This window comes from Microtus oregoni, unplaced genomic scaffold, assembly GCF_018167655.1.
Source record: "Microtus oregoni isolate MIOR12 unplaced genomic scaffold, Mior012 000015F_ref0000493, whole genome shotgun sequence".
Lineage (NCBI taxonomy): Eukaryota > Metazoa > Chordata > Mammalia > Rodentia > Cricetidae > Microtus > Microtus oregoni.
In genome coordinates, this window is record NW_024543074.1 from 22,578,972 (window position 1) to 22,598,888 (window position 19,917).

The 19,917-nt window shown below is 50.5% G+C and overlaps 1 protein-coding gene across 1 annotated transcript in view; it reads left to right on the top strand.

The window, feature by feature from the left end:
* Nxn (nucleoredoxin) overlaps positions 1 to 18,408 on the top strand; it is a 147,293-nt gene extending 128,885 nt beyond the window's left edge. The window contains exons 3-8 of the mRNA XM_041665704.1: positions 220 to 353; positions 991 to 1,091; positions 2,635 to 2,741; positions 12,380 to 12,559; positions 13,978 to 14,102; positions 16,845 to 18,408. Coding sequence (XP_041521638.1) covers positions 220 to 353; positions 991 to 1,091; positions 2,635 to 2,741; positions 12,380 to 12,559; positions 13,978 to 14,102; positions 16,845 to 17,027 — 830 coding nt within the window. The 3' untranslated portion in view covers positions 17,028 to 18,408. The remainder of the gene's footprint in view (positions 1 to 219; positions 354 to 990; positions 1,092 to 2,634; positions 2,742 to 12,379; positions 12,560 to 13,977; positions 14,103 to 16,844) is intronic.
* The last annotated feature ends 1,509 nt before the right edge of the window (positions 18,409 to 19,917 follow it).

The following is a 19,917-nucleotide window of genomic DNA, read 5'->3' on the forward strand; positions in this document are numbered from 1 at the left end:
GGGATTGAACCCAGGCTGTGAGGCCTGGCTCCAGACACCCTTAGCCACGGAGCCATCTTGCTAGCCTGAGTTCCTTTGTTTCTGCGTTGGCTGCAGATCCTCTGGCTAGGCTAATAAATACTTTATGGTGGCAAAGCTGTGCCTGTAGTCCTGAGGACTCCTAGGTCCCAGGCCACCGCAAAGAGCCTTGACATTCTCGCAATCTGTTGCCTGTTTCAGGTCTGGAATTCCCTTGGGGACCTAAGCCCTTCCGGGAAGTTGTTGCAGGGCCCCTGCTTAGAAATAACGGGCAGTCACTGGAGAGCAGCAGCCTGGAGGGGTCTCACGTGGGCGTCTATTTCTCTGCGCACTGGGTGAGTGTTTGGTCTCTCCTTAGTTTAGACTGAAGGAAGTGAGCGAGTCACCACTGGGTCAAGAGTGCTAGTCTTTGCAAGATGGGGAACTCTGACAGACATTCCCTGGCTTTGCCTTTCCTTGCTCATCGATGACAGTAAATGCTCAAGCTATGGATGGTGGCAGCAAGAAAACGACCTCTTGGGCTGGAGAACAGCGGTTAAGAGAACTAGCTGTTCTTCCAATCTTGAGTTCAACTCCTAGCAACCACACAGTGACTCACAACCGTTTGTATCGAGATCTGGTGCCTTCTTATGGCCTGCAGGCATACATGCAGTCAGAACACTGTATATATAATAAAGAAATAGATCTTTAAAAAAAAGAAAAGAAAAGAAAAGAAAAAGAAAACGACCTCTCCGCAGCTATCCTGATTAGATTTCTCAGGCTCCCTAAGGGGAGGTATCTCACAGCTAACTGCTGCACACTGCCTAGGCTGGCCTGTGTGTGTGCCTACTGATTGCTAGGAAGAGATGCAAGCTTACTTAGCTCTTGCATAAACTGGATTTTGCTGTCCCAGCCCTACCCTTCTCACCTGGCCCCCAGTGGCCAGTGCTGGAAGTAGAGACTTGTAATATGGCAGGGGCTCTTGTCTTTCAGTGTCCACCCTGCCGGAGCCTCACCCGAGTGCTGGTGGAATCCTACCGGAAGATCAAGGAAGCAGGCCAGAAGTTCGAGATCATCTTCGTCAGCGCAGACAGGTACTGTGTACCCCTGAAGTGTCCGCGCTACGCCGCTTTTCCGATAATGGCTTCTCCCCATTTCTTTTATGTCATATGTCTTCCTCAGTGTAGGCCATAGAGTAGAGCCCAGGGAAGACCAATCTGGGATAGTAAGTAACTCAGATAAACCTTACAGCAAACACTGAGGCACGTCTCAGTCCAGGTTGTGGTCAGCTGAAATCAAGATTGCAGTTTTGGTTCAGCTTTCTAGATCGTGAAGGGGAAATATGGAGGATGGAAGCAAGCTAGAGACTAGCATGATGTGATTGTTTTGTGAGGATATGTATTCATTTTCTTCAACCTGGCCACACACTCTATCTAAGGCTACTTTAATGCATGTGGAAAAGAAATCACGTAAGTCAAGCAGTGGTGGCGCACGCCTTTAATCCCAGCACTCTGGGATGCAGAGGCAGGCAGATCTCTGAGTTCAAGACTAGCCTGGTATACAAAGTGAGTTTCAGGACAGCCAGGGCTACACAGTGAAACTCTGTCTAGGAAAAACAAATGAAAGAGACGGGAGGGGGTGGGGGGAGGAAAGAAGGAAGGAATCAATCAATCAATCACCCAACTGAGGACGGTGTAGTTTTTCATTCCAGAGCCTTGTCTCGTTAGCCTCAGTGGTTTCTGCTGCTCACCTGTCCATTCATTGATACATAGTCTTCAGCTTAGCGCTCCAATCAGGATCCGGACCGACATCAGGAGTTTCTGCCTCTTGAAGTCCTGGCCACATAGACTCTCAAGATGCCACATTGTAGCTTTGACATTGTACTTCCTGTGCTATTTCTTGGCTCATGGTCCCACCCCACAGTTCCTGGTCTCAGTGCAATGGACTGGAGACAAGCCTGAAGACATTTAAAGCTTTAAACTGTATCATCTTTATTGAACACAATGTCTATACAAATAAATTGCATCCATTTTAGGTTTGTAGTTCCCTGAGCTTTGCCCCACATGCTTACCCATGTCACTATTGTCAGAGAGTCAAGATACAGACATTTCCATCATGTAGAAGGCTCCCTTTTGCCCTTCCTGGTCATCGCACATGGCCGTAGCCAGCCCTAATGTGCTTCTGTAGCTTCAGTGTCTTTACCTTCCCGAACATTTCTCGTACGTACAGTCATAGGTGTAGGCTTGGTTCCGAGTGCCTAGTTCTGTGCACACCGCAGCTCTGCATGCAAACTAGGGGTACACGGGAACACAATCGTGGTGTGTATTCAGTCTGAACCTTTTAAAAACCAAACATGTCTGTGCTGATGATGAAAAGTTGTGCATAGGCATAGTTGTAGGATGCTGGCATGGCCTGGCATGGTTTGGGAGCCACCTCGTGGGTGGACTCATTTGCTTCTTGGTGAACAGCAGAATGGGTAGAATAGCGAACACCTGTATTCTGGTGCCTGCGGCGCTAGGTTAGGAGCTTGATGTTAGGAACCTCAACCCTTGTAGGTGCTGGTATGACAGTAATGGCAGGAAGGACCGAGTAGAAATACACACAAGAGAAAGACATTTTCTCCACATCTTTCTGTAGGTCGGAGGAGTCTTTCAAGCAGTACTTCAGTGAGATGCCATGGCTCGCTGTCCCCTACACTGATGAGGCCCGACGGTCACGTCTCAACCGACTGTATGGGATCCAAGGTAAGCATCCCAGCCTGAACTCTGTGCAGCCTGGATGGAAACCTGCCCATCTGGGCTTCCATATCCTGGCCTCCTTTTTAGCAGAGAAAGAATATCTTTGAAACAAAGCATGGTGGTGCATGCCTGTAACCCGAGCATCTAGAAGTCAGAGGCAGGAGGAGCGCCAGTGCTGTAACACCCGATTTTGTGTTACACCCTTGGTACAGTTTGCGCGCCATTGTACCGAACGCGAGTCGAGCAAGGGCCTGGAGATTGAAAGAACACACAGAGAGACCAGGGTCATTCGAAAGGAGATCAGCCGAATGCCAGTTTATTCAGACTTGGGGAAATCCTTATGTATCTAACTGCTGCACAAGGATCTCTGCCCAGGCAGGTGGGAAATTACCATATTAACAATGGAGTAAATGCCCTGCAGTTAACCTCCAGGTGGAGAGCACAGAAACACACAGGAAGCTTAGCTGATCATAAACTGTCCCCGCGAATGCACCCCAGGAATAAGGGAGACCAGGGCCCTACAAGTGCCATGGTAGTCTAAGCTATATAGGGAGACTCGGTTTCAGTAAGACCAAAGCAACCAAACAAAAAACTAGGTTTTACTTTCTGAGTGTTCATGTTCCTCACATGTTTTAAAAATTACTTGGACCAGGCAGTGGTGGTGCACACCTTTAATTTCTGCACTCAGGAGGCAGAGGCAAGCTGATCTCTGGATTACTTGGGCCTAGGGACTGGAAAGATGGCTCCGCGGTTAAGAGTTTGCACTGTTCTTATAAAGAGTCCAAGTTCAGTTCCCAGAATCCATATCAGGAGGCTCACAGGAACCAAAAAGCTACGGAGAAACCCTGTCTCGAAAAATAAAATAAAAAATAAAATAAAAAATAAAGTAAATCTTTTTAAAGAGAACTTGGGGTGAATTTTATGGCATATAAGATGACTTATACCTCATTACTGCTGCTCACTTTGGGGTTCTGGGGTGGGGTAGTGTTTTTAAGTGCTTGCTCCAGTAAAACAGTGCTTCTCGTCCCCTCGAATGGTGCTTCTGATGTGGATGGCACATGCTTCCAAATCTGCTGGACCAGCATCTCCCCTCCAAGGTGTCACTGTCATGCAGGCTAAAGGATAATCTTTGGTTCTGTCGCTTGGAGTCCCTGAGCTTCCGTTTCCTCCTCGGCAAATTTGGCATGATGAACCTCTGACAGAAAATTGCTGAGAAGTAATATAGATGAAACACTCCTAACAAGTCTGTGTCCGTGTCCGCGTGTCCGCGTGTCCGTGTTTGTGTCTGCATGTCCGTGTCTGCGTGTCCGTGTCTTTATGTGTGAGTTACACTCATACTATCTTTCAGCTGAAGACGTTTCTTCAAGGTGTTGACCACTGGATTTGCCTTACAGTGTTGTTCAGAAATAAATAATAATATCACAGAAACAAGCTAGACTCTTCCCTATGCTAGATAAAACAGCTCCTTCCTGTAGCTCAATAGGTTCTTTCTTGGAAAAGACAAGGGTAGGTGCTTGCTTAGGCTCCCTCCCTGCACTACAAAAACAAACAGAAATATATGGGGTTGAGTTTTGACTTTTCCACCATTGGGATTAAGTTTCCTCGCTCTAAAAGTGACTCAGTTTTCTACTTAAAGGAGACATGGCTGTCTCTTTGTGACTGTTCATAGTCCTCAAAGCCATGCCATAGGCCCTAACTTGTGACTGAGACCTTTCTTTCTTTCTTTCTTTCTTTCTTTCTTTCTTTTTTTTTTTTTTGATTTTCGAGACAGAGTTTCTCCATAGCTTTTTGGTTCCTGTCCTGTTCTAGACCAGGCTGGCCTCAAACTCACAGAGATCCACCTGCCTCTGCCTCCCGAGTGCTGGGATTAAAGGCGTGCACCACCACCGCCCGGCAACTGAGGCCTTTCTTGAGACTACAGGCAAGACGTACTGATAGGCTGGTTGAGCCCCAGGGATGATGTTGTCCTCCAGTGGCAGCCTCTTCTGGTGACATTGAGTGTTCCATCTTCATCTGTGTTAACGGTTCATCAGTGTGACAGACAGCGTAAGGAGGACCAGTTACCTAGGCTCTCAGCTTCAGACAGGTGATAAGGAAGGCGTGGCCAAGCCACTCAATTCACAGCCCCATGGCTCAGGTGGTGGAGAAGGAGGGATGGTGACACACTGTTGACTTTTGCCCTTTCTCCACTTCAGTCTGTCCTGGTCGTAGCCCATGGGATGGTCTGTCCATATTCAGAATGAGTCTTCTAGTTAGCCCTCTATAGACATGCCCTCACAGATACACGGAGAGCGGTGGTCCCTGTCTCCCGGGTGATTCCAAACCCGGCCAAGTTGATGGTGAAGATTACTATCACGTGGCTTTAGCATCAGGCTTTTGAGAATTCCTGTTCTTCATATACAGCAGTGAGTGTGGATGAATAGATCTTTAAAAACGTAATAATAAATTTAAAAAGAAGAAATCCCACTTTATAGGGATTTATTCTAGGAAATTATCTCATAGCACCTCTTAGAAGCTGAGCTTCTCAAGCAGGTGGTATATTTGAATTTCTCTTTATTTATTTGTTTGTTTGTTTGCTATATATTTATTTATTGAACTTCTACTTATTTATTTTTAGAAGGTTTTTCCTAAAGTTTTTTTTAATTTATTTATTTATTATGTATACAGTGTTCTGTTTGCATGTATACCTGCAGGCCAGAAGAGGGACCAGATCTCATTACAGATAGTTGTGAGCCACCATGTGGTTGCTGAGAACCGAACTCAGGACCTCTGGAAGAGCAGTCAGTGCTCTTAACCTCTGAGCCATCTCTCCAGCCCTTTCCTAAAGTTTGTTGTATATGGGAGTATTTTGCTAGTACACATGTCTGTGCACCACATGTGTACATGGTGCCTTCAGAGGCAGGAAGAGGGAGTCAGATTCTGTGGAATCAGAGTTGCGGATGACTGTCAATCACCATGCAGATTCTGGAACTCAAGTCTGGGTCCACTGGAATTATGCCAGTGCTCTTAACCGCTGAGCCAGCTCTCCCATGGTTGGTTGTTTTGTTTCGGTTTGTTTTGAGACAAGGCATTACTCTACGGCCTAGGCTGGACTGGAATTCACCATGTAACCCAGGCTCGCCTAAAAATCATAGTAACCTTTCTTTTCTTTTCTTTTTTTTTTTTTTTTTTTTTTTGGTTTTTCAAGACAGGGTTTCTCTGTGGCTTTGGAGCCTGTCCTGGAACTAGCTCTGTAGACCAGGCTGGTCTCGAACTCACAGAGATCCACCTGCCTCTGCCTCCCGAGTGCTGGGATTAAAGGCGTGCGCCACCATCGCCCGGCCATAGTAACCTTTCTATGTCAGCCTTCCTGTGCTGAGATCACAGGCACAGGGCACACACCTTTATTATTTACCTATTTATTTATTTATGTTTTGTTTTTAAGCAGGGTCTCATTATGTAACCTTGGCTGGCCTGGAACTTGCTATGTAGACCAGGCTGGCTTCAGACTTACAGTAATATTCCACTTGCTTCTGCCTCCCAGGTGCTAGGGTTATAGGTGTGTGCTGCCATGCCATGCCAGGCTGATGAAATAGCTTTACAGAGAAGTGCTAGAACATTCCCTAAGCGGTACCCAGGCTGAGCTACCTCCACCTGGTCTTTGTTAGAGAGAGGAGAGAGAGAGAGAGAGAGAGAGAGAGAGAGAGACTGAGACTTGATCTGACAGTCACCCAGGTCCTCCCTATTGTCTTGACTGGCTTGGGTGAAAATACCTAATACAAAAGGAGCATGGCCTCCGAGTGTCTTGGGATCTATGCCCAGAGTGTCCCTATACCAGAGAGAGAGAAAGAGTCTTCCAGTCTTCCTCCAGAGTGGCCTGTCCACATGCTGACAGTTAGCTGAGGTGTCACAGGCAGTGAGGCGCCCTGGCACAGGGTAGCTATGTCTCAGGTCTTGACAAGTTTGCCCTATGCTAGATGGACCAAAGGCTGGCAGCTGCCAGTGGCCTGGTCACTGGCCCCCTTTAGATGCCTTGGACTCAGCCCTGGGTTTGTGTGAAGTCATCATGGGGCCACCCCGGCTCACTGAGGATTTGGCATTTGGCTTCCCTCCATCGCCTTTGTCTCCCTGAAAGAGCTGGGTTCCCCCACAGGCCTCCCTGCTCCCAGTACTCTGTACAGTCTGGGGAATTGGGGGCCCTATAAGCTGTTTAAAAATGCCTTTCTAAGGGAACCATTTAGACACACTTGGCAAAAGGCAAATCCCATTAGCCATTGTCTAAGTAACCCGGGGCTGCTGGAGAGTATCGCAGAACACCATGTTCTTTTGCAAGGAGGCTTAGGGGCCCTTCTGTCTTGGGCGAGGGACCCAGGCGCTTTTGTCCTTTCTCTCTATCCTTCATACCCAGCCTGTGGGAGGCAGGAACTGGGTGGCTAATACGTAGAGCCTTGCTGTCGCCGACATAGAGCGTTGTGTTTCTTTTTCCTCTTGCTCAATCCGTCTTTCACTCTTCCTCTCCCACTTCCCCCCTCCCCTCTCTGCCCCTTACTTTGCCCTCTTCCTTACTTCCTTCAGAAAATGGACTTGAAGCATTCTGTAAACATAAAAACGACATTTTCAGAGCTGTGTCTTTTCAATCAGTAGAGGGCAAGTGGCTGAGCTGGCGTGGTTTTTTTTTTTCTTTCTTTCTTTCTTTCTTTTTTTTTTTTTTGTAGACAAATCTTCGTATTCAAAAGGCTGGCGCCTCTGTGTAGATCTGCCTGTCTGCTGGCGGAGGGCAGCCAGGGCAGCCTGGGAATCCACTATGCGGCCTTGGTGTTCTGTTTTGTTTGTTGCATTTAATTGTGAGCACAGAAAAAGGAAAAAAGATAGGGGCAAGAACAGAGGACAATGTAATAAACACCCATTCTGCACCAAGAAGACTTGGTTCAGATATTTAGAATAGAATTCAGGTCCTGTGTCTATTCCTCAGCATACCCAACTCTCTCAAAAAGGAGAAAAGAAAGAAGGAAGAGTAAAGAAAGCATTACAGACAAAGACAAGGCCCTTGCGCTCCTCTGCCTCCCTTCCCCTGGGAATCACCACCGTGTATCTAGTGTATCTACTTCATAACCTCATAAGCCGCTTCCGCATTTCCCTGCATGCATATGAACCCATGAATAATGTATCGCTTCCTTGGTGCGTCTTTTAGGAGCATACTCTAAATGCCGTCATAATGTAATTTTCCAACTTGATTTTTTTCACTTACATTATGGTCTTAAAATGTATCCCCACTAATATTCACATCTAGTTGGTTTATTTTCAGGCCTGCGAAGGGCTCCATGGGTTAATTGTGCTGACTGACTTATCTGCTCCCGTGTTGGTGGGCAGTTTGACTGAGCTTGGCAGATCTGCTCCACTCTTGACTGACGGTTTTTTTCTTTCTTTCTTTCTTTCTTTCTTTCTCTTTCTTTCTTTCTTTCTTTTTCTTCAGGTTTTTCAAGACAGGGTTTCTCTGGAAACTAGCTTCAGGGTTCCTGGAACTAGCTCTTATAGACCAGGCTGGCTTCAAACTCACAGAGATCCGCCTGCCTCTGCCTCCCATATGCTGGGATTAAAGGTGTGCACCACCACCACCCAGCTGTTTTCTGGATTTCTAAGAACATAGCCATACATGTCTCTTGGTGCAGACTGAGCAGCTTTTGTATCCTCTGGCAAAGTCCTAGTTGGGCCAAACCCATCTCTCTAACCTGAGTTGAGTTTTTCTGGGCTTTGCCACCTATACCAGATGCCCCTGCCCTCTCCTGAGCTCTCTGCTTTGGAGCTGGGCGCAGCAGGAGAGACATCTGATGAGTGGAACTGGCTGCTGGTTTTGCCGGGGTTTGATTTGGTTTCTCATCCCCACCCCAGCCCTACTGCCCTTCAGTTCTGATTTCCGTTTTAAACATAGAGCCCACATTTTACATCACTTAAACTCAGCTGCTCTCCCATCTCATCTGGCCTCCTGGTTTACTCTGAAACTGTTCCCACTTTGCTGAGTCCCTTCGGTCACTGTTCGCATGCATACACATAGCTACAATGTACTCGCACATGTAGCCCTGTGCAGTCTGAGTCTTTCTCTTAGCTGTGTATCACAACCCTTTCCAACTGTCTGCACCCCCTGGCAGCCATTTCTACCCTCTCTCAGCATCGTGCCCTGCAGTGTGCCCTAGCTTACATTTCTTCTTTTCTCCAGTTTCTCTTCCTGCTCCCATTGGTCTTTAGGGTCTGGAAGCCCCTTTGGATGCTGCCATCCGGATGCAGACAGAGCTAGGTGCTACTCCTCCTAGCTCCTTTCTTCCTCCAGTGCCTGGACCACTTCAGCTTCTTTGTCCCACCTCCACCCTCCCATCCCCACAAAACTGTTTCCTTAGCAACAGAGAAACAACCAGACTAAACTGTAGGATGGACTCTATGCATTGTTTTGAGGTTGTTTTAAACTCCAGTGAGTCTCCCTAGGAGGAAGGTGTAGGCCTTGTTCTTTCTCTGTGCTTTGAGAGGGATTGTGGAGGGGAGTCCAGCACCGGCTCCCTGGAGCTGAAGGCTTAGGCTGAGTCCTCTCTGGGAATGGTGGTGTGTATGTCTTCCCAGCTCACAAGGGGAGCTTGCTTGGCAGACATTGCTGTTGCTGGGACTTTTACTCATACCTCCCATTCCTTAGCTAACGTTCTCCACCCTGGCTGAGGTTTCTGCTTCTCTCTTACCCGGCTCCCACCCTCTGTGCCTTCTCTGGGAGGGTTTTTAAAACCATGAGTGGGCTTATAATATTTGCTATTACTTATGGAACATGTACAATATCCCCAGGACTCTGCTGAAATGTTTTACATTTTATCTTTTTATTCCTCTCCATAATCAAGTAAGATAGAATCTGGCATCCCCATTTGGCAGTTTTTGGAAATGAGGCTGAAAGAAGTTAAGGGACCGCGGGATCTTCTTAGAACTCCAGGAATCTGCACCTTTCCCCCAACAGTCCCAGCTGGCTTTGCTGGGAAACAAGTCTGGGCCCAGCAGTGATTAGCTGCCTCCTTTGTTCCCCCAGAAGCCCCTCGCTGAGGGGAAGGGATTTTTGCATGACCGCATTGATGAAAAATTTGATGTTCCCTTGAAGTTTCTCAAGGCTGCACCCTGTTTTCTCTGAAGTAGTGACTTGGAAAAGCCTGATTTAGGGACTAAATGCCCAAGAAGGGAAAAATGGGGTGCTGACACCCCCAGCATCCGCCACCACTCCAGGGAGGGAAGTTGAGAGAGGCAAGTAGTTTGGGAAACTATGGTTCTCAGAACCTCCCTGGCCCAAGCCAGGTGCTGGGAGAGGAGCCCTCAGCAAAGACCATGTGTATCCTGGAGACAGAGCCACAGCCCACTGGGACTGGCTGGGTGGTCTTGTAGTGGTCCCCAAAGCTTGTGAGGATGATTAAGTAGGTGGCAATTATGTTGTGCCCAGCAGAGCAGACACTGCAGAGGCAAGCTCCCCTTCTCTAGGCCAGCCCTCTGACTCAGCAGCAGAGTCCACCCTTAGAGGGGTCTATGGTCAAGCCCAAGGTCACCAAAAGGGAAAGGTAGACACAAAGGTGAACACAGGAACACGGGTGCTGCTTGGGTCTGATTGGGTGTGTCCCATGCACCGTAATCACACTCCTCACACTGCCCTATCCCGGGACCTCACAGGCTTCGGTGAAGCTCAAAGAACCGAAGCTAAGAGAGGTACTTCTTAGTTTTTCAGAGCTAAGGGGATGGAGAGGAGAGAGCCTGGCCAGAGGGCTTCCCCACAGCCAGCCTGAGTCCTTGCTCTCCTGTGCTGGTCCCCACAGGACTCAACAGAGGAGCAGTTGAATCTCACCACGGAGAGACAGAGGAAGCAGACTCCCTGCTGGCAGGCTTGTCTGCCCTTCCCTTCCCCAGCTCTGCGCCTGTCTGCCCTTCCTAGATCCACTCTGCATCCTGAGTCCAGGCTAAAAACAGGGCCGCTGCTGTGTTTAATCATAGCAGTGGGCGGGCGCTGGTTTACCCAGTGCTCAGAATTGCCCAATTTCTGAAATACCAGTTTAAATTAAAGACCTGTGCCAAGGCTTTTTAGGGATGGGGACGTGGCAGTGTGGATCACTCATGTGTCCCAGGCTGTCCCGTGTGGCCTCCTGCTCCAGGCTCCCTTTGGGCTACTGACTTAAATCCTCTGTGTGGAGACAGCCAACATGGGTCCAGGCCTCTGGGTAGTCATTAGGACAACTTCCCAGGACTCCTGTTCAAGACTTAAAAGAACATAGAAATGGTAACCACGAGCGGGGCTCTCTTCCCATGTTCCCCTTTACACCCATCCAGCTACTTCTTCTAATAGGTGTGAACCAAACAGACCGTTTATTCCATTTGAACACATGCCCACCACTGCGTACCCACTGGGCCCACTGCCACAGCAGGTTACAGAACACCAGGGACATACTTCTGGTACCTCGCTGCACACCCCATGGAGAAGTAAAATGTCAGTGGAGCAAATTACTGACCAAATATTTCAGAGCTTATAAATATTAAATTGCTGCGGCTTTCATATAAAATTCAGGCTCTGGTCTGCCCCCAAGGGGGGGTACCTGGAGAGCTCTACTGGGGAGGGGACCAGATACCAGTGGCGAGACAAGTGTCCCCAAAGGTCAGGGCAGAGGCAGACTCTGTGTGTGTGGTAGCTCTGGCCAGAAGAGCAGCAGTGGGGAGCGGGGTACGAAGAGCAAGGAGGTGGCAAGCCCAGATGTAGCTATAAAGCAGGTTCGGATTTCCTCCCAGGTGGTCATTTGGGGATTTATAGGGAGAGTGTATGTGCTACAAAGGCAAGTGGTCTGTGTATTCGCTGCTCCAGTCCAGATGCACACGTCCTGCTCCTTCTGGGGACTGCTCTTAGCGTGTATTGGATTCTCCTCAGGCAGCAGGGCTATGGCCCAGCTGTCCTCTGCCTCCTAATTTGGGCTGTGGCCTGAAGCAAGCTCCTCCCTTTCCTGCACATCCCTGCTCACTGGGGCTCTTGGGGTGGCCTTGGTGACTGTATAAGGACCCTGCTCACATCTATTGTCTTGCTCTGTGTGTGTATCCATGCACTGTGTGGGAGGGTCTGTGGGTGTCTTTATGCCACCTCTGTCTGCTTTAGACTCTCTGCCAACTCGGGGGGCCTGCTGTACCTTTGGGGGTCTCTTTAGGGTGTGCCCACCACTGACTGATAGGCTGCACCTATGTGCCAAGACCCTGTGCTCAGTTCCGTGTGTGTGTGTGTGTATGTGTGTGTGTGTGTGTGTGTGTATACACGTGCGTGTACGTGTGCGCGCGCATGTGTCTTTGACCCCAAACCTTGTGCACACTGCAGGAGTGCTGGCTCCTGTGTTTTGTCGCTCAGTTGCTGTTGCTGGAGCTGGGAAAGATGGGGGCTCCAGTTCCTTCACAGTATTACCCCCAAGAACTCGCAAGACCCAGGCTTGCTCTGCACTCCACGGAGTGACCCCACACAGACCCGGAGCTGTTCTGGAGCTAGTCAGCAACCACACTTAGTTTCAGCCCTGGGCTTCCCGGGAATCCTGCTGTGACTACGTCTGTGTATGTCCCCGGTCTGGAAGACAGGCTCCACACTGTCTCAGGACAGCGGCCTCCTCGTAAGTGCTCTGTCTTTCTTGCAGGCATCCCCACTCTCATCGTGCTGGACCCCCAGGGGGAGGTGATCACTCGGCAGGGCCGGGTGGAGGTGCTCAATGATGAGGACTGCAGGGAGTTCCCGTGGCACCCGAAGCCCGTGCTGGAGCTCTCGGACTCCAACGCTGTGCAGCTCAACGAAGGCCCCTGCCTCGTCCTTTTTGTAGGTATGGAGCAGAGGGGGACAGGTCAGAATGGACCTCTCATGGGAGGTGGCTATCCCTGCAGCCTCTGTCATTAACAGTGCTGAGCTGGGGGTCTTTGTCTCCCCAGGAACCTTGCTTTTGACCCCAATGATTTATTCATGGCTATCCCCCTGCGGGGCGGTGATCTGGAGCAACTACTGCTCAGTTTTCCCTCTGTGCTGCTCCTGCTGCCAGCTGGGCAAACAGGTCAGGCAGGAGGATGCTCCCAGCCCCCCATGAACGGAACCTTTGTTGGGAAAGGAGGGGGGGTTGCTTGCATAGCAGCTGCAGGGGGTGGGGCCCCCTCAGGCTAAGGCTCATCCAGAGCTGCTTCTGCTACTCTTTCATGCTCTAATGAACAACTCCAGGGGGCCACTAGAGCTGGCCCAGGTTCACTGGGCTGGGTGGGGGGGGGGGTGCCCCTGTTCCTCCTCCAGCCTCAGAAGCTATGCCTCTTGACCAAGTAGAAAGACAGAAAAGTATCCCTGCATTCTGGTAGGATGACCCAGGATGGGAACACCCTATGGCCCAGAACTACGGGACTTTGCTGGTCACCTCCAACTGAACTGCTCCATTAGGTCTATGGTTAGGGTATCGCCACCGGCTTTTCTGAGGGAGGACACTCACACCCTGCTCCATTCTCTGGGGTCTGGTTGTCTGGTCCCCAGCATGGGAACTGCTAAGCAGACTGGTCTGGTTTTGGGTAGGAAGGCCGGCTGGGAAGAAGCAGCCTTGGGAAACCTTTGCTGTGGGCAGTGGGGCTGTCTAGCCTGCTGTGGGTCTTCACACCCACATCCTGGACCGTGTTTGGAAAGTGCTTTGAACTTGGGGGCAATTAGGACCCTTTTGGTCTTCTCCAGAAATGTGGAAACAAAGTCGGAGAGGCAAGCAAGTTGGGCAGCGGCACAGAGTGAATCAGATAGGTCCCGTGGGCAGTGCGGCCTTTCTGGGTAGACTCCTGTTCTCTCCCTGCTTTACCAGCCAAGGAAGCCGCACATTGGCAGCCTGAGCCTTGTGTGTGGCTCTTCCTCGCAATCTCCCGTGCCCCCTTCTGGGCAGGCCTGGCCAGCACTTGTGGAGGTCTTGGTAGCAGTTGTGGTGTCCCATCGCCACCAGAGCTGCCGAGGGGACCATGTCCTCGCTTCCTTGCTGCAGTCATGATTCTCCTTCTGGGACTGGGAGAAAAGCTGCCAGGGGCTCAGGCGATGGTGTGGGAGCCGCTCAGCTTCCTGGATAGCTTTGTGAGAATTCCGCCTGCGTGCTGGCAGGTGGGCTTGGACCCGTGCCCAGAGCCTGTCTGTACCTGTGAGTCCAGTGAGGCCCAGGCCCAGCACTGGGGTCATCCCAGGTACCACTTGTTGACAATTCAGAGTTTCTTGTTCTTTCCTCCCGTGTCACAGATTCTGAGGATGATGGAGAGTCTGAGGCAGCCAAACAGCTGATCCAGCCAATAGCTGAGAAGATCATTGCCAAGTACAAAGCCAAAGAAGAGGAGGCCCCACTGCTGTTCTTTGTGGCTGGGGAGGTAAGTACAGATAGACCTGGTCCCTGGCAGGGCTGGCAGCGGGCACTTTCAGGACATGAGTAATCTTGGCCTCCCTCCAGAGGTTTGAAGGGACCTCTGGGTCTGAGCTGATTGTGCCCCATAGGGATGTAAGAGGAAAGGTGTGTCCTTAGTCATCAGACACCATTTCCTAGCCCTGGTCCCTCCTCCCCTTCCTTCTCACTCAGCAGCCTCAGAATATTAGGAGACCTTCCCAGGACTGTTCCCCACGCACTGGGAGAGAACAGTGTCACAAACATCTCCCATCGCGGTGCCGGGTCCCAACCAGCCCTGGGGGTTTGCCAAGTGTCAGCCTGGCTAGTCCCACTGCACCCCTGCTTGAACACGGACTTAGGCATCCCAGGGCTCCTGGCTTAGGACACAGCTGAGACCCAAGGTCACTCACGCAGCCGAAGGTGCTTGGGGAGGTTGGAAGCTGCCGCTGTTCCCCATCTCTTGTGCCCAGGCATTAGTCCTCGAAGGCCCTCACTGTGCCAGACTGAGCAAGGGACTTTCCCATGGTCATAAAGTGGGTTCTTAAAGAGTAGAGAGTCCCTGTGTTGGTGCTTGACCACCCTGGAGCGTGGGAGCTTGCATCCTCTAGGCACCCGTGTTCTGCAAGATGGCCGTCCGTGATCAGCAGCGCAGGTGCTCTTCTGGCTCCTTCTGCACATGCTCATTATCTCCCTACCCCACCCCAGCACCCCTCTGAGGCTTACATCAATGGACTCTATGAGACCACCCCGCAGCCCTATCTGCACAGGTCTGAACCTTCAGTTGGCCAGAGCCTGTGCACTGTGTTTGGATCCCAGTAGAAGCCCAGAAAGACAAACAGGAGAAGCCAGACACCCTAAGCCACCCATTCATCATCTCCTCAATAGCTGCCCCTGGCCGCCCTGCTGGCAGCTCCAGTTGCCCTGCTCAGCCCTGGGGTGGAGGGGAACAAAGAGGGTTCACAGGCTCTTGCCTGGGCTCCCAGCTACTCCGCACAAAGCCCAGCAAGGCTGCTCTGCATGTCTTAAACTCTAACCCCTGGAGAATGACTCCTAAGAAAAGATGGGTGCAGAAGAGGAAGGGCCAGGCTGGGGGCAGGGCAGGGATTCAGGAGCACAGCTGAAAAGTTTTTGTGACTGTTCTGTGCCCTTGGCGCCTTGCCTGGAACTTCACCTGCTAGTCTCCATTGTACCTCACCTCTCTGACGAGGACCGTACACTTACTATCTTGTTTCCTAGATGAGGAAAGGGAAGGACAGACTCTCCCCAGGCAGGGCTGGGAGCACAGCGGACTGGTTTAGCATCCTAGGCATTAGGGATGGGGCCTGGACTGCATGATGCCCCTTACCAAGGCCACATAGAAAGTAGTAGCAGAGAAAGAACTGGTGAGGTTGCTGTGAGTCCAGCAGATGGACCAGTTGATGCTTAGAAGGACAGGTACTGGGGGCATTATCCATGGACCGGAAAGCTAGGCAGAGCCCCCGTATCACCCATTGCTCAACCCAGACTCTAGTCCCGGCTGACTTGGTTCAACCCTCTGTCCTTCTGCACAATAACCTGGAACAGGGTAGGAGTGGGGGGAGGGCACAGGACAGGGAGCTGGAACATATGGGACATGGACATCAATTAACTGAGCTGTGGCCCAGGGCTAAGAGAGTCCTGTTATTGTTGCTTTTCTGTCCCAGTCCTGTCCCTTGGGACAAGAAGTGGTTAATCTGAAGCCTTCATGGCCATTAAACTTCATCTCTCTCTGGTTTGTTCCAAGGGAGCCAGAGGAGGCACTGGCACTCTTGGCTTGGTCCAGGCCTCCTAAAGGGATAAGAGGAACAGTATTTGTCCAGCTGCTTCCCTCTGTTTATGATGAAGGATTTTTATTAAGATGAGGGCTGAATCCATGTAAGTACCCATGATGTGGAAGCACCCAGCATTACTGGGAGGCACAAGCTATTTTATGAGGAAGGAAGATGTCACTGACAGCCCTCCTCAGGGTCTGTACAAGTAATGGATTTTATCTGAGGAACCAGTGAGCTTACGTTTTATGGCTCCTGTTCACTCCCATTTAAGGCCAGGAAGACCCCAAGTCCTTTCTCTGCAGGGTAACTCAAAATTTTTCGTTAGAATATTATATGTTGTGTAGTGTAAGTCCCGTGTCCTGTTAGCCATCACCTGTGGTCTGTAGCGTGAAAGAAAGGTCTTCTCAAATTGTTACCTCTCCACAAAAGCGTTTCCTTGTCTTCTGTGTTTGCCTGTCTGGATGAGGGGTGTCTGTTCCCAGGGAACTCACTGGGACAGCAGCCGGGGATGCATGGCAGAGCACTGGCTTCCTTCGCAGAAAATGCAGTGAAGTAGCTTCCAGGCTGACTGGGTACCTCTGCCTTCCTTCCGTGTAGGGCACAGGAGATAGTCAGCTGGTTTTGTTGAAAATCTTTCCAGAGTTGAGATCCTGACTGGCCTCAGAGAGCAGATTGCAAGTTAGAATTTGACGATCTTAAAAAGCAGATGGCATGTTAAAGTTCCCTTTGTGCTTGGTGAAAGGTGGCTTGCCTCCTGGATGGGGGTGCAGGAAAATGAACAGCCTTCTGCCTAAGACTGGTGGAGCCCTTATCCTTCCGCTAGGAGTCCATCACTCCAGGATGCTGGCACTGCTCCCTTCCATGCTCTCTGGCAACTGGGTTCCAGAAACTCTCTTGTTAAAGCTTTCTGGTTTTCTTGCCCCTCTGGTGACTTCCAGGATGACATGACTGACTCCCTGCGAGATTACACCAACCTGCCTGAGGCGGCACCTTTGCTCACCATTCTGGACATGTCAGCCCGGGCCAAATACGTGATGGATGTGGAAGAGATCACCCCAGCCATTGTGGAGACTTTTGTGAATGACTTCCTAGCAGAAAAGCTCAAACCAGAGCCCATCTAGTGGGCTCTGGCCTCCTGAGACAGTATTTAAGACTCAATCTTCTCCTCCCCTTCCTCCCCTCTGCCCTTGGACTGTTCCAGCGCGTCCTGAATCACACAACCCAAGTGTCCAAACTCTGTGGTGCCTTGTTTCTGCATTAACAACTCAGCTAGCACCCAAGGGTGCACATCCTCACGGCGGCAGCAGAACCCGTGTCTGGAGACTGCTCGGGATATGTGAGGCTGGCACGGCCGGCTAACACAGCTGGCTAGCACCAAGACGGCCACACTCTCCTGGTCACTAGCTCCTGGTGAAGGACCTTCCAGAGCCTTCTGCAGAGTGAACAAGCAAGGACAATGGATTGGGGCTCTGACTCTGGGGTCAGTACACACACCCCAAGCCAGAGGGGACTTCCTTGTGACACTCATACCTATGGGAGTTACAGAGGAAGGCCCATGACCTCAGCGGACATCAGCTGAGAGCTGTTGGTGAAAGCGTGCTTTGGAAGGACCTATTATTCTTTCTTGGTCTGAGGGAAAAACAGTGTGTCAGTGGGTTCTTGGGCAGGGGACCTCCAAATCTATAAGGAAACTTATGGGTGTTTGTTTTAGTGGGAAAATGACTAGCTATGCTAACAGTTCATAGAATGCTTACTGTGTGATTAGTTTCTTGATCTCCCCAACCTTCTTCCTTGCTCTTGACCATCCCCATGTTTCTGCCCATATGAACAGCTCCCACTGGCTTGGAATTTTGGCAATGAATTCTTCCCTTTGGACATCGTCCCAAGACTGAACCCTGAGTTCCCGGAGAAGTGCTATCAGCTGTCAGGGGTCTCTCTGGGCTGGTTCTGTGCCCAAGGCCGCTGGCCCTCTGGGGAGGCACCAGCAGCTCCTTCCTATTCTATTTTCTTTTCAAATGGACCCAAAAGGCATTGAAAGTTTTCTTTTCCCTAGGAAGCTGCAGAAAGGGCTGTGCTTTAGTGGAGTGAGGGCAGAGGGCATGTCAGCTGGGGTCAGCCTTCACCTCCCTTGCTCAGCCCAGGTAGCTGAACTCACCACAAAAAGGAAAAAGGCAGCTATGTCCTTAGAATCTGGGCTTTCACCTAGAGATCCCCAGGAGTTTAGTCTGTCACAGTTGGCTGCCGGGGGTGGGAGGGCTTCAGAGCCCTTGGGCCTCACCCTCAGCTCCACTCAACACTTTACCAACCCAAGCCATTCATTTTGGAAAATCCAGCCATCCTCCCCAACAAGCTATTGACACAGTTGTTCCTTGCTGAATTGGATTGTTGATTTGTAGTTCAGAGGTACAACATTAGTTGGTACTTAGTCGGTTGGATGTTGGCAGCCTGAAATGCAATCACCTAGAAAGAAATAAAGCAGGCCTCTCTGGACCTTAACCTTCACACTGTTCTTCCTGTCCCTGCCCTGAATGAAGATCTTTTCACTTGAGTGCTCTATTTGGGATGGGAGGGGGAATATTCTAGAACTTTTAAGAATCTAATAAACTGGGACTGGGGACAGAGTTTGGTGGTAGGATGCTTGTTCAAGCATGTGTAAGGCCTTGAGTTCAACACACACACACAGGCGCGCGCACGCACACACACACATGCACACACACACGCACACATCCCTTAAACATAAACATGGCCATCTGTTTCTCTAATTGGCTTTTAGAAGGCAGGAAGCTGATTGGAGGCTCAGTTCTCCAACTGAAGACCTTGTCACAGACTTTGCTGTGTCCTTCCTTACAGGGAAGCTGAGCACTGACCCCTCCAAGGGGAGATATGGGAATCACCATGGACCTCACCTTGAAGAGTAGAGCAAGGGATGGGATGCCCAAGCCTAGCTCTTTCCTGGGGTTAGGGGCTTCTCTGCCAGTGTCCCTGAGAGGGGGATAAGGAACAAGACAAACTCTCTCCCTTGGAAAATGAACGGGCTTTCTGTCTGTGCTCTGTGTCTGATTGCTTGGAAGGAAGGGATGGTGGCCCTCTCGTCAGCTAATTCCCTTTGAGGGCAGAAGAGAGGTCAGTCAGGAGGCGCTGCCAGTCTCTATTCTGTCTTGGTGGCCTGGGCTGGGCTGGCTCCCCGGAAGCACTAGCTCCTCCTGTCAGTTGGCTACACCAGCAGAGCTCCCTTTTAGAGTGGACGTGGGGGTTAGCCAGGACCACTGGGAAGGCTTAGTTCTGTACGGCTGCTACAGTGGGAGGAAAGTGCCGTGGATGGAACCTTTCATACGCACCAGTGAGCAATCCCTAAAGGTTACTGCAGCAGACCAAGTGGGTGGCATGCTAGCTCCCACCAAGCAGCTCCAAGATACCTTCAAATTCTCCTTGCTAATTGGAAACAGGCTAAAACACCAGCTGTGACACATCCACAGGCTTCCGCCGGCAGCAAGGGAAACGCCATGCCCTGCAGTTCAACGTGGGAAGGTAGCTATAAAAATGCCACTGTATAATTCCCAGGTCTGTGTTCAAAATGACCTCCGGAGCCCATTCCCACAGTAGACATCCTCCTTTTTTCCCTTTTTTTTTTCCTTTGGTTTTCCGAGACAGGGTTTTTCTGTGTAGCCTTGCTATCCTGGAACTTGCTGTGTAGACCAGGCTGGCCTCAAACTCACAGAGATCCACGTGCCTCTGCCTCTTGAGTGCTGGGATTAAAGGTGTGTGCCACCATCTCCTGGCACACTTTTTCTTTGTTTCTTTTCTTTTTTTTTTTTTTTTTTCGTTTTCGAGACAGGGTTTCTCTGTGGTTTTTGGAGCCTGTCCTGGAACTAGCTCTTGTAGACCAGGCTGGTCTCGAACTCACAGAGATCCACCTGCCTCTGCCTCCCGAGTGCTGGGATTAAAGGCGTGCGCCACCACCGCCTGGCTTTTTCTTTGTTTCTTGAGACCAAGTCTTACTCTAAAGCCTAG